General features: G+C 35.9%; 1 protein-coding gene across 2 annotated transcripts in view; it reads right to left on the bottom strand.

The window, feature by feature from the left end:
• The window catches only part of LOC113039608 (neurocan core protein-like), a 138,627-nt gene that overhangs the window by 8,418 nt on the left and 115,247 nt on the right, over positions 1–14,962 (bottom strand). For both annotated transcript variants that reach the window (XM_026197549.1, XM_026197548.1), the window contains exons 11-13: positions 6,829–6,987; positions 3,809–3,891; positions 2,178–2,322 (exon numbers count right to left, since the gene is read on the bottom strand). In XM_026197549.1, the coding sequence (XP_026053334.1) occupies positions 2,178–2,322; positions 3,809–3,891; positions 6,829–6,987 (387 nt within the window). The remainder of the gene's footprint in view (positions 1–2,177; positions 2,323–3,808; positions 3,892–6,828; positions 6,988–14,962) is intronic.

The following is a 14,962-nucleotide window of genomic DNA, read 5'->3' as shown; positions in this document are numbered from 1 at the left end:
ATGACAGCTGGCTGAGCGGTGTATGTGTGCCATGCTCAAAACTGAACAAGCACACCATCGATTAAAATCTGCGGCTACTGCCCTGAGTAACCCCTGTATACACCTACAAGGCTAACGTGTATGTCTATTTGAAGATTTTCTGAGAAATTATGAACTTTCACCTGGTTTATCTAAAGAGATCGTTTAGTATAGTGTAGATCTTAAGAGACACTTTGGGTTCACAAGGACCAACTGGAAAACAGGTCCTTCAGAAGACACCTCCCAGGAGGGCCAGACCATGACAGAACAACTCTGGTATTTAGTTTCAATATAATGATTTTTTACATAGAATATATATAGAATATATATACTTGATATAAATATTTTGAATTAAATTTACGTTCGAATATATACAGATATTTCAGTTAAACAGACACTTTGGGTTCACAAGGGCTGATGGAGAACAGGTCCTTCAGAGAAAGCCTCTCGGGGGGTCCAGACCATGATAGACCTGCTCTGGAAAGCAAATCAGACTAGTTATGTTTAAATAATTATATTAAATATAATATTTGATGTTCATTTATATAAATGTTTCAATTAAATATTTAGTTTTAATATACAGATATTTAATTACAATTTAATTCATACTACACTTGTGGCTAGATGAATATTACATTCAAACATAAAATATCTCTTTTAATATAAATTTTTTATTAAATATTTAAATATTTACCTTCATAATTAGTTTAACATAAATATTTCAATAAAATATTTGGTTAAAATATGTAGATATTTCAGTTAAACGTCTAATTTTAAATCCTATTGAAATCTAAGCTTAAACACGTAAGCCAGCGTACCACGTAAACTAAGCTCAAACACTTTTTAATAATGAATTGAATATTAATTTATGGAATGGAGGGCAGGCATTCAATAGGAAGTGAGAAACGTGTTTCACTGGTTCTCCAGAGCGGGTCCTTCATGGTCTGGTCTTCCTGAGAGGCATTCCCTGATGGACCTGTTCTCCGGTTGGCCCTTGTGAACCCAAGGTATCTTTTTAAATCTAGCTAGGGCAGACAGACCTGACAGATTCTATAACCCCAGTCTGATTCGTATGTAAATGAGCAGATAAAACGAGTCTAATGAGCCCATAGAGGTGCGGGTGAAGCAGATCGCGTCAGAGCAAAACGACCACGAGTGGCTGAAGAAAACCAGTCATGTCCGCCATGTCATGATCGAAGCTTTGAACACGCAGCCCTCCCGAGGACCCACCATCACATCATCAGAACGAAATGAGTGACAGTTATTGTTGAGGCCACTGTCTGATGGTGAAAAGACGTGAGATGACTTGGTGAAACGGGGAGCTGGTGAAAATGAAATCATACAAACTGACATGACAAGTTCAGAGTGACAGAAAATAGAGGAATGGAATGATTTGCAATGTCGATCTTGGTTATAGAAATAGTTCAGTCAAAAATGAAGATCCTGCTAGCATTTATTCCCCCTCTTGTCATACCAAACCTGTATGACTTTCTTTTACTTTGTGATATATTGAAGAACGTTGGTAACCCGAGTTTCGGTTCCCATTGACTTCCATTGTATTTTTTATTGTCTATATAGTGGAAGCCAGTGGGAACCAAAATGGTTTTGTTACCAATATTCAAAATTTAAAATATCCACAGGACAACGAAAGTTCATGCAGGTTTGGAAAGACATGAGACACTTTGGGTTCACAAGGGTCAACCGGAGAACAGGTCCTTCCATGTCTCCTGCAGTCATATGAAAATAGCTTTATGTAAATCAATCTTTTGAATCTTTACATTGAATCGTTGAATTATTCACACAACCCGTCTAAATGATTGTTCGTGAATCAGACTGATCAGGTTCTTGAGTTCATCTCACTGATTCATGGTCAAGTGTGGCCAGTACATTATACAAAATAAATCTTGTGTTCCACAGAAGAAATCAAGTCAAATGAGTTTTGAATAACATGAAAGTAAACGTTGACAGTGGAAGCAGCATTGATTTTATTTGAAGGAAGCGATATAAATGAAAGAGCGTATGAGGAACATCTCATGAAGACGTGTGAATAAAGTTAACAAAAGGAGGTCAGTACTGGAGGAAACCGTACAGTGTGGTAGAAAGCGAGGCGGTACAGTATTTGTCCTCTTTGCCTAATTCCTCCCCTCTCTTCTGCTCACCTGTGCCTTTTTTGCAGATGTAGGGCAGGTTGTAGTTGCAGGGCACATCGTTCCATTTGCCGTTCTCATGGGCGATCATCACCACGCAGTCCTCTCCGCCCGCAAAGAAATTATCCGGCTGGTTCTCCCTCCAGTTCTCATATTGCTGGAGGAGGAGACAGGGATATTTCAGGGCTGAATCCAATCCCACGGCTTTACTAGGTATTTTGTGTACCGTCTTATATATCCATTACAAATGGGTTTTCAGATACGTCTAATAGGTGTGTTATAATATATTATATAAACTTATTTTGATGCCTAAATGGTTTGAAAACTTGAGACTTGTGCTTCATTTGCATGATCTATCTGACCATATTGCCTTCATTATCATACAGTGATTAGTTTAAGTGATTCATTCTACTGTATGTTTTGATACTAAAATGTACATTGTATTATAAATAATTTATTCAATTTATTGAAAAATATATTAAATGTAATATTTTGTATGTTGATGGATAATAAGTATTCTATTAAATATTTAGTCTAAATATAAAGATTTCAATGAAAGGTCCATTTAAAATGGTTTAATAATTCAAATTTTTCTAAAATTAAATATTTATAAAATTGTATTAAGGGTAATATTTTACTTGATGAGTATTTTAATTGTATGAATTAATTAAATAACTATTTCAGTTGATGATGGATGGAAATTAAATCCTATAAAATATTCAAATAAATGTCAATTAATATATTTATATTAAATATTATTATATTTTATCTGTTGGTGGATATATTTCAATTAAATATCTAATATAAATACATAGATATTTCAATAAGAAGTCTATTTATTATATTTATAATACATAAATAAATCAAATATATAAAAAAGTAATTAAATATTAAAATACAAGTCAATTTAAATATTTATTGTTTTATATTTTATTCTTTGTCTGTACGGTATATTAAGATAAAAAGTAAATTAAAAATCTAAATATTAAAATAAATGTTCAAGTTCTTATATCAAATATAATATTTTATTTGTTAATGGATAGAAATGTCAATTAAATATTCAGTTTAAATATAGAATTAATCCAATAAAACATTACAAATGTATGAATAAATAAAGCTGATATAAATTTAGATTTAGAAAATCTAATAAAATTAGAGGAGTTATATTTTATTTATGTCCATTCAAATATTTATATTAAAATCCTATTTAATGTAATGTCTACTTTAATCATACAATTAAATTATATACTATTTTTAATTTGTTGATGGATTAAAAACTTAATTATAAATCAAATTAAATATTAAATAAATGTTAATTTAAAATGTTATTTTAAATATAATATCTTATTTGTTAATGGATATAAATATTTCAATGAAATATTTTGTTTAAATGTAGAAATAATAATAAAAGAAATCTATTGAAATACATGAATAAAAAGTATCTACAAAATTAATTAAACAAATCTAATAAAATATACAAATAAATGTTAAATTAAACATTTATATCAAATGTTATATTTACTTAAAACTATTTAAATTAAATATTTCATTTAAATATGTAGACATCTCAGGTAAACATACAATTAAAATATTAAATATTATACAAATTTGTATACATTTTATACGGATCGTGCCAGTCTCACCAGATCCATGTTATCAGTCCACTGAAAGTCGTCTTCCACCATCCTGTCATTCAGACCAATCCATGTGTTTTCATGGCACAGTCCTGTTTAAAAAGCATAAGACATTTCTTTTTTTTTTCTTTTTTACATACATACAAATACAATTTGCATTCATTCACTTCCAGCACATATTTATTTCACCATATAACAGATGAAAACACTCATATGAATACCAGATGTAACCAGCGGCCAAGACACCCACCGAAGAGCAGCTTAATACCAAGAGTAAATAGAGTCTTACTGTCATAAAATGCAGAGCTAATGCTTCCCCTTTAGGTCGTAGTCTGCTTTATGTCTCCTACAGGGCCACTGGGAGCCGAATGATGGTGTTCACAATCACAATCACAATTCAAGCTCAAGCCAGAAGCCATCAGATCGTCCCAAGATGCATTTGTGAGGATTTTTTTTTATTTTTTTGGTCTGGCTGTAATGGAATTTCAATCACGGTGTTACTGATTAACATCATTACAGGGCCCATTAATCTTCTTAATGGCTGTGCCCCCTTTATTGCAGGGGTGGAGATGTCCATTTTCAAGGCGATTAAACACACTTTTTGGTGAGCGCCGCGGCTCTGTGTGCAGACAGCATGCTGTGAGAGGCCACACCGAGCGTCATTACGCTGGATTTAGGTTCGACTGGGGACTGGAGACATAATGCAATCTGGGGTGTACAGGAGGTCAGCATCCTGTCGCTTTCCTTAGCTCTCTGGCTGGATATTAATGAATCTAGGCTATGCAAATAGTTTTAGTCAAAGCTAATTGGGTAAAACAGACGAAGATTAGCCACAGATACCGACCATATGCTGTTTTATATCCCATGAAGAACAGGGGTCAGCAAAATACAGAATTTAAGAACTGGTTTCTGTTTAATAATAACAGTGAATTTGAACTGGCCACACGTCGCAATAAAAAAATACATATAATAATATTACGCTTTAGTTATGTTACAGCTATGAACTGTGATTTGTCACATGCTAGTTGGTTGCAAATGATTTTAAGCAGAGGGACATTTTTTTTGGAAATGTTAATTGGGAACAAATGACTTGCACTTAATTTGTTTAAAAAAATTATCTGAAATTTATGCTTATTGATGGTAAATGTGAATAAAAACTGGATTTGGTGGCTTAATAAAACCAAAAAGAGGTACGTACAAACATATTTTACGTGGAAATTTTACATTTTAAATCATTCATCCAATTATACACTAAATTTCCATCACATTACACCACAAAAATTCAAATATGAGCATGGCCGTAGCCAGCTATGAGGTCACCGCTGTACATTTTTCATGTTCGAAAATAAAATGTGTTCTCTGATTGACTAATTTGCTGCTAAACTCCTCATATGAATGTCTGCATGTAAAATTCAGAAGGTTAAGCGTCCGTGGTGTGAAAATAATCGCTGCGAGATGCTTCCGAAGTGAACGAGTCTTCAGTTAGTTGTGAGCGAGAGCGTGAGACGCAGCCTCCCTCCGTGTTGCCAGATCCAGCTGTTATAAGCTTTTCTTTTACTTGTTTTTCCACTAAATTTAATTCTTTAGAAAGTATACAAAATAACACGTTTGGTGGGAAATATGTATGTTTATACAATAACACACAACTGATAAAATTATCCACCCCAAAAAATATAGTATTAACAAACATTTGATGCTGTAAATAGGGTATGATTTCAAAACGAGCATCCCTCCAAAAACATTTACATTTCTGTCTCTTTTCAAGTGTTAGACTATATAATTCGTTGTATTTATGGGGGTTATTATAGAAACCCCTTAGACCTGACTAATTTTCAAAGCCTGGCTACGGCCATGAATTTGAGTACCATATTTTCCGGACTATAAGTCACACTTTTTTATATAGCTTGGCTGGTCCTGCGACTTATAGTCAGGTGCGACTTATTTATCAAAATTAATTTGACATGAACCGAAAGAAATGAACCAAGAGAAAACATTACCGTCTCCAGCCGTGAGAGGGCGCTCTATGCTGCTCAGTGCTCCTGTAGTCTACACTGAAAACATAGAGCGCCCTCTCACGGCTGTAGACGGTAATGTACTCTTGGTTCTAAATAAATGTGACTTATAGTCCAGTGCGACTTATATACGTTTTTTTCCTCATCATGATGTATCTTTGGACTGATGCGACTTATACTTGGGTGCGACTTATAGTCCGAAAAATACGGTACCAACATGAGTATCAAATAATAAAAAATACAATTTAATTTACTTTTTTTTTTTTAAGTAATTGCATGCCTCTTTTTATTTAAAAGTTTGGGGTCAGAATTATAATTTTTTGTTAAAGAGGATGCATTAAATTTACCAAGAGCTGCACTAAAGCCATTTACAGTAAAATGTTACAAATGACTCCTATTTGAAAGAAACCCTGTTCTTTTTAACTTTGCTCTTACTAAAGGATTCTGAGAGAGAGAGAAAAGTCACGTTTCTTGAACAGCATATCAACATATTAGAGTGATTTCTGAAGGACCATGTGATACTGAAGATTGGAGAAATGATGCTAAAAATTCAGGAATAAATTACATTTCAAAATCTATTAAAATAGATTTTATTTTAAATTGCACTGATAATTATTTTTTTTACTGTATTTTTAATCAAATAAATGCAACATGCTAAGGGGCATGTTCACATTTGGTGTCATTTTTAATTAACGGGGAGAGTAATGTCAGTTCACAACAACGTTTGTGGAAGCGCGACATTATACAGGGAAGGAAACTGTATCAAGCATCCACCAATTTAGTCTAGGAGCTCTGGTTGGATGATGACCCATTAGCGGCATACTTTTTTTTGACTACACAGACTAGTAGAGATAACTCATTGTGCTCCGAAACTAGTACGACAGCATTAATTAGCAGAAACATTGTATCTCACTAACCCCAGGCTTTTGAATGTAAGCACATCTGCTAACAGTTAATTCTTTAGTTTGTTACAGAAGTGTATTAGCGACTCTGTCTGGGATGAACCCTGATACTGACCATTAATGAAGTCCTGCTCTTGTGTGGAGTGGATGCTGGCCAGGTGACCGCTGTGCTCTCTGCAGTCTTTCTCCGCGTCTTCCCACGTGTGTCTGCGGGTGAAGTACCTGTAGCAGTGGCCGTGAAACTTCCTCCAGTTGTGCTCGCAACCCTCAGTATCTGTCGTGAGAGAGAAACAGAGCCTGAGGTACAGGAAAAGAGCCCGAGACTTTAGCCAAAATGCTACTGGTTAACATTCAGCATTCCTTCAACACAACTGACATAATTAGCATCACAATGTGAGGAAAAAGTTTAGCATGATAAGATTAGCATGAATTTCTTACCATTTAGTTAGTCAGGATGTTTGAACAGTCCCATTCAGCGATAATCTCACACATACATGCTAGCCTACTTTAGCTTTTCTGAAGTGACACATTCAAGCTTTTTATTCACGTGTCACTATAATCCGTGGCTGTGAACATAAGCAGTTTAGCATGAGCAATAAAGGTGTCTTAATCTGTTCAAATGACAACAATCTAGAGAAAATGATTCCTAAGTTCAGCGGCTAATTAAGCCCTGTCACATTCCTGTCAGAAATGCCTCTTTCTAACCCTCTGGGACTCTCTACCACATCTGGACGCATGACGAACAGAGAATCGGTGCATTTTTAAGCGTGTGTGGCTTCGTACATCTGCATATGTGGGTGAAGGTTTTAGCCATCCCAGACTCAAGCTCAAAGCACTTCTCTGCCTTTTTTACTTCCAGCAAATTCAAAGCGACGTTGGTAAATTGGCTGCTGCAAATTGGCCCGTATGGGGCTCTGTTTAGCATGCAGAATGCGGGGCAGAAGAACAGAATGTACCGCAAGAATGTATTTAAGGTGCCACGACCACTGCAGTCGCCATGGGTCTATGTGCCCAAAATGTAAATGTCTACTGTCAATCACAACACTTCCTCCCGGAATGAAAACGTAATCATTATTTGCTTTCCTTTGCCATAAATATTAGCCTAGATGGTGGTGGACCAACATTGGGGTTGTTTAGTGAAAAGACTGGTTAAATTGGTTAAGGAGCTTCGTAGGATCATCAGAACCCCAGCATCCAATCAAGTTCCTTCAAAACAAGAAATTTCTCCAAAAAATAAATACCTTGCAATCAATCCAGTGCAGCAAATCAATGTTGAGTGTCCAATATAAACATCTACCAGTTAAGTGCAAATGTGAATAAAAAATGAATTTACTGCTTTAATATAACAAAAAGGGTACAAAACACTAAATTTGACCTTAGTGGATTTTTTTATTTTACGTTTTTATGTCTTGTGATGCCTCATACATGAAATATTCCTCACATTACACCAACAAAATAAAATTGAGAGCAACAAAATTTGGATTTTTCTTCATTGACACCAAAACACTGGTTGCTATTCTGCTATTGGTCAAAATTTTTATAAAATAAGCTTTCACTTTTATTCAAGGAAACATCTAAATAATAAGAATCTGTGAAGTGCAAAAAAAAAAAAAAAAGTAAATTAAAATGCAATATTTTTTTTTACTCAATAAACTTTCTTAATTCACCCACCGTCGGCAGGTGAGGCAAATAAAAAAAAAAACATTTTAGATCCTGTTTAGGCATAATAAAAACAACAATAACCCAAACTTAAATATATGGCATTTCTTGTTAGTTAAACTACACTTCCACATTTTTGCATTCCCTGAAGATCACCAACGCAAAAGATCCAGAGCTTGATTTTGAGGCCTGGCCCGTTGAACCTGAGTCAGAGGGATCTAGCCTGAAGCTTAACCTGAAAGAAAATACTGCCTGGAACGAAAGCATCACGATTCTCTCTCATACGCTTTGGCATTCAAGTGGCTTTCTGTTCTCTAGGGAGAAAACAGACTGGCTGCTCTTTCACTGCTGCTGGAAGGCTAGAACAGAGACAACACACACGTCATGTTTCCCAAAGGAGGATGAACAGCATTAGCTAATCTGTAAGGAAACAGCTGATATCTAATGTAACAGTAGTTCTTAACTAGTGGGCCAAGAATAGTAGGAAAAAACAATGCTAAATGCAAATAATAAAATACAGTAATCATAGATATGGGTAGGACAGGAAATATATATATTGGTATATATTGATGTGAAAGGTTCTATTAAAAATAAAAATAAAAACAGACTATATTAAATACAGATATTTGACCTGTTGTTTTCCCACTGCACTGTGATTTAAACTTTGAAAACGGTTTGCTAAATGGTGCTTTGTGCTCGTGTATCCTACCTCTTCTCATTTGGCACAAATCCAAATATTCCGTAATATTTCCATATTTGCGATGCAACCTATCTAAATACTGAATTATTATTTATTATGTAAATTACAGGCTTCGTACTTCAGTCGCATTCCAGCATTGACAGAGGTGGTCGTGCTGTTTGGTTCACTGTATTTTATATTGTTAAAGTACGTACTGCGCTGTCAAGTTATCAATGCTGGAACTGATGCGTTTTGTGTGTGTGTGTGTGTGTGATCACTTCTTCAACTGTTTCCTTATACCAGCAGAATGAACTTTAAACACTTATTTTTAGTTTCCTTTCTTTGAACAAATGAAGCCTGTCACAAGAATGAACTGAAGATCAGCATATATAGGTTTTTTCCCTTGTTTATCTGTAAACTAAATCAAATATTGAAATATTTTTTATATATACTGTATGTACTGCAGATTTTCTATCAGCCATTAATATGTATTATAATAAAATAAAACAAATTTTAATTTATCAAGGTCTCTAGGTTTTTTTATTTTTGGAAATCCTTAATTGGCTCCTGGATGAATCCTACACCTGTTGCAGAGCCGTAAAGTCAAGCGTTGTATTGGGCTCCCAACGGACGGCCTGTGATTGCTCCCAATAAACCAAGCTGATGCACCTTTTGGCTGTGAGCGTGAGTACATGAAACCAGAAAGCTTTCGGCTCACATCAGCTTTAACAAACGCCAGCTGCTTTAAATCGAGTGTGCCAACAGCCTGTACTGAGGCCATAAGCATGCATCTCCCTGCCAGAGACACGGATAGTGTCTGTACACGAACAGGAAAGGCAACATGTTTGTTACTCCTTGTTCCAGCACTCGGCCCTCTGTTCTCGCTCCATCACTTTCACATCTGTGAAAGTGCGTTTATTCCTCCTCGCTCTTAGATGATCTTGGCTACATCATCTGAGACAGAATGAGGTGGCCCAAACAGTAATCTTCTCTATCGTTTCTCGTGTCTACTTACGCTTGTTTACGGCCTTCATTCTCACAAAGAGCAAAAATGTGTTTCACGAAATGGCAACACCTGAAAATCAACCCCCCGAATACTTCATTATCAGGGGTCTTGATACCACAGCACTAAAATATCACATCGTGATGGGATAAATGACCCAATCACTCAGTTGGAAGCACTTGATCTTTTTATTTTTAACCGCTGCTCATTCACTTGCCCCGCATTAATCAGGAAAACGTGGAAGGAGCTCCAGATAAACGGTAAGTGGCCAAGACTGCCAGCGAGCGTCTCGAAGAAGAGTCTTTTATTAATATATTTGTATTTTTCTTAACCGACTATTTTCTTTGCCTTAAAATAATAGGACAGTGGAGAAGATAAAGGACACACTATGCACTGTACCACAGCTGTGACAAAATTTATGACATATAGGTCTGGTTTCATAGACAGGGCTTAGATTAAGACAGGATTAGGCCATGGTTCAATCAGGACATTTAAGTCATTTTATAAACATGCCTTAGAAAAAAAACATTACTCTGTGCATTTTAAAACAAAATAAAGACACTGATACATTTTAGGATCATTAGAATCACTTAGATTTTAGTCTGGCATTAGGTTTAAGCCTTGTCTGAGAAACCGGGGAATATGATATTGGGATATTGATCTATTTATTTTTTTGCCTTTTGTTTTTTGTTGTTGCTTTTCGTTTTATTTTGCTTTTTTATTTTGTTTTGTGTTGCTTTGCTTTGCACAGATTTTTGTTTTTCATTTTTTTTTTTTTTTTTTCCGTTTTGCTTTGAGCTTTCGCCAGGCATTGTTTTGCTTTGCTATGCTTTTGCTGAGCTTTGTTTTGCTTTGCTCTGCTTTTGTTCTGATTTGTTTTGTTTTTGCTCAGTTTTTTGTTTGGTTTTGTTTTGCTTTTTGTTTTATTTTGGTTTTCAGTTTGCTTTTTTGTTTTATATTGTTTTTTTCCCTTTGCTCTGTTTTTTGTTTTGCTTTTTTATGTTGTTTTGCTTTGTTTTTGTTTTCCACTGCAAACATTTTCATCCATTATGAAAGTTGGCAAACTTTTGTTTGTTTTCTTGTCCTACTTACATATATATAATTGTTGCATTTTATTATTTACATTTAGCTTTGCTTTCCCTGCTTGACCCTATCAGACCTGAAAGCTATTTCTGGGTCATGATTTACCAGCTGAGCCCCTCAAAGAAGAAAGAAATGAAGGACTCCACTTGGCCGCTCTTCCATGGGTCTCTTTTTGCAAATATTTGCAGAAGGACCGGTTTAATGAGCATGGGATATGAAAGCAAAGCCTGCGGTGAGCAATATCATCTGCTTTGAACACCGCCAGGCTGCTTTCTTCAAAGCACTGCAACTCCCACTAGGCTTTGGGGCAAAGGCTTTCAGGTGGAGGACAGGTGACAACTACCCATTCCCATTGCAGGCCGGGTGCCAAGGTATGCCAACAGTGACTTGTAATGCCTCCAGCATCTCTATTCTTCCTGCGACTGGAGATAAGAGGGCAGGCTCTGCTGGAGCGTACATAGTTGGATGTGTTCCCACTGTATTGCAATACACCTTCAACAGTCGTGAATGGGTCCAGAAGCTTGTATGCAGTGCGGTTCCGGTCTCTTGGACTGATCAAATTGCAATGCTCAATGGAGTCTACTGCTTTCTCTTTTCATTCGTACAGCTGACAGAACGTTGATGCACAGCAAGAGTGACTTTTTTCCCCATCAACACTTTCAAATGCATATAAGCATAGCTTTTGCTATGGAAGTTGAGCTTTTTATCTATCCATCTTCTATCTATCTATCCATCCATCCATCCATCCATCCATCCATTCATCCATCCATCCATCCATCCATCCATCCATCCATCCATCCATCCATCCATCGTTCAGTTTGTTTTTTAAATTTACAATTTATAATTCATATAGTATGAATATCTTTCAATGTTAGTTCAAGAATGAATGGTTCACAACCCATACTAAAACGTAACATAATTAACATAAGATTACTTTTTTTTTTTTTTTTTTTTTTTTTTTTTTACAGCTTTACAGTTTGAAAAGCCTATTTAAGATATTTTATGTACCCACATGAACCCTAAATGAACTGCATTGCTGTGATCCAGACTAAACCTCCAGTAACCATCATCACCCAGCCTGGAGATTCAAGCTGCTCTTTGCTGCAGGGAGGCGTTCACAGAACAAAATGTATTTGCAAACAAAGTTTTAGAAATTCTGTGCATTTTTAGTGCCAAACTTCAACAATTGCTTTGCTGAAACAAGACTAGGAAAACTGCCAAAATCGGCCAAGTCTTCCTATAATATCTTCCTTTTTTTCCAGCTGCCTCACTGACACCAGCACTCCGCAGCATTTATTCATATTGCTCCAGCAGAAGGGAGCAATTTCCACTGGCTCACAGCCCTGATTAACCTAAAACAAAACAAAAAATCCTCACGCTGTGGCTCTCTAATGCATGAAGATCGTAGCTTGATGAATACTTCATTCTCCCCCGAGTGCATCTGCCACAGATTATTAGATAGTGTATGCATGTGGATCTGTGCCATGAAACTCTCCAGAACAACTTCGATAATGTTAATTAATAAATCCAATGTGGGAATAATGTGGACTTGTGCCATAAAACGATGCAGAACAATTTCAATAGTGTTAATAATTTAATCTAAAAAATAATAGTCTTACTAGAAGTGCTGTAAATGACTTTTTGGAATGACTCAAAATCTGCACTCCAGGTCAGCACTGAGACTGTTCTCAGACAGCAATCTAACATTTGAGAACTGCTTATGAAGTTAAATATAACCTTAAACCTCAATAACATGCTTTAGTTGCCCCAATTTCAACTTTCCTGTTTTCCATTTATGGAATATTCAACTTCAACTTCCTGTTTTCCATATATGGAATATTCAACTTCCTGTTTTCCATATTTAGAATATTCAACTTCAACTTCCTGTTTTCCATATATGGAATATTCAACTTCAACTTCCTGTTTTCCATATATGGAATATTCAACTTCAACTTCCTGTTTTCCATATTTGGAATATTCAACTTCAACTCCCTGTTTTCCATATTTGGAATATTCAACTTCAACTTCCTGTTTTCCATATTTGGAATATTCAACTTCCTGTTTTCCATATATGGAATATTCAACTTCAACTTCCTGTTTTCCACATTTAAGCAGCGTTTGTGAGTGGGGTGGCCAACCTTAGCTTCACCCTTGTGTTAAATATTTAAAAAAAATAAGGAATTGCCCACATTAACATGCTAATTTTGACAACACTATTATATATATATATATATATATATATATATATATATATATATATATATATATATATATTAGGGGTGTAACGATACACCAATGGCACGGTTCGGTTCGGTTTACGATTTTGGAGCCACGGTTCGGTCCGGTTCGGTTCGGTTTGCTGTGGTGGCAGGGTTCATGTTCTTTAGCATTGCTGGTAAAAGGACAATAGATTCACTTAACTTAATTATAGCAACAAAATAACTTGTCTTTTTCTTTATTAACTTTGGCTTCACATTTTTAGTGCAGTCAGCATACCTGAGTAAACAAAATTTAAATAAATACTTCCAATGTAGACTAATCAGAATAAAACATTTATCTCTGTAGTGCAGTCAGCTTATCCGAGTAAACTAAAATTAAATATATTATAAATAAAATGTATATCTTTCACCATTGATATGGAGACATTTGATATGACAAACATTACAAGGTGCAGGAGTGCCTGGCTCCACTGGAACTAACTTTCCAAACAGTTCAGAGATTGGTGCCTGTTTTGCTGGAGGATCATCACTGCTGGATGCCACATCTAACTGCTCCTCTGAGACCAATTTTCACGTCAAAGTTCAGACGCGGGCCAGGCCTACCGCCTGTTTTATACTTCTCCTTACTTTTATATTTTAGACATCCATTAATAAGTGATAAAACAAAATCGCCGCGCTGGTGGAAACAACGCGAGACCGCGCTACTGCGACTGTGAAGAGCGACTCAACGGAGTTTAGTGTCCCGCAGCAGCAGCGCAGCTGAACAGTTCTGCGTTCAAATACACGCAATAGGCTCAAGCTTGCCGCAAAGCACCGGCAAAAGTAATTACCATAAATGTGACTGGTAAATATTAGGGAGATATTTGAATTATTTACTAATAAACTAGTGTTTTCTAAGTCTGTGTTGCAAGGATGAAGTTGCCTGTCTCGCGATTTCCTCATTAGATGCGCCGAGATCTTCACAGATTATGATTACAATGAGTTTTTGTGTTAGATTTGTTTTATTTCGTTAAGTAGTCATTTACAGCTTTCTATAGATATATTTATTATGTCTGTGAGGCATGTTACGTTTTCACTGAGTGTCGTCTCATTTTTGTATGAGTTATGAATAAAATCCGTCATTCTAAACAGCGGAAAACGGCTGCATATCTAGTGCCATGAAAACACCTATTACCTATGTAATTGTTTGAGCACGGTCCGAGTTAGCTTGTAGCTTCATTCTGAAGGCAGTGGGAAAAGTTTCCTGTTTTTGAGGCTTCTTACGTGTGTCGCTAAAATTAATGTTGGGGTGATGTCTCCGATGCGCTTGCATATTAGACGTGTTTCCTGTCGTATAAGTAAGTTTTGAGAAACAGTTACGACAGATTGTGTGTGCTTTGTCTACGACACAAATTCCATTCCTGTACTCCACTGGAAAACCAAAATGTTCCCACACAAAAGACTTAAATGTGTCTGTGGGATCTGCAATCTCAGGCGGAGCAGCCATCCTGCGCATGCAGTAGTAACCGAGTGTGACGCTCACTCCCAAGTCACGTGACATGACATGCACTTGGAAAACAGTAACTTTGGAATATAATATTTAGAACAGCGTTTAAAAAGCTCGTAT

The sequence above is a fragment of the Carassius auratus genome, chromosome 22, assembly GCF_003368295.1.
Source record: "Carassius auratus strain Wakin chromosome 22, ASM336829v1, whole genome shotgun sequence".
NCBI classification, from domain to species: Eukaryota; Metazoa; Chordata; class Actinopteri; order Cypriniformes; family Cyprinidae; genus Carassius; species Carassius auratus.
The sequence above is the reverse complement of the archived record's forward strand: the minus strand, read 5'-3'. Positions and strand labels throughout refer to the sequence as shown.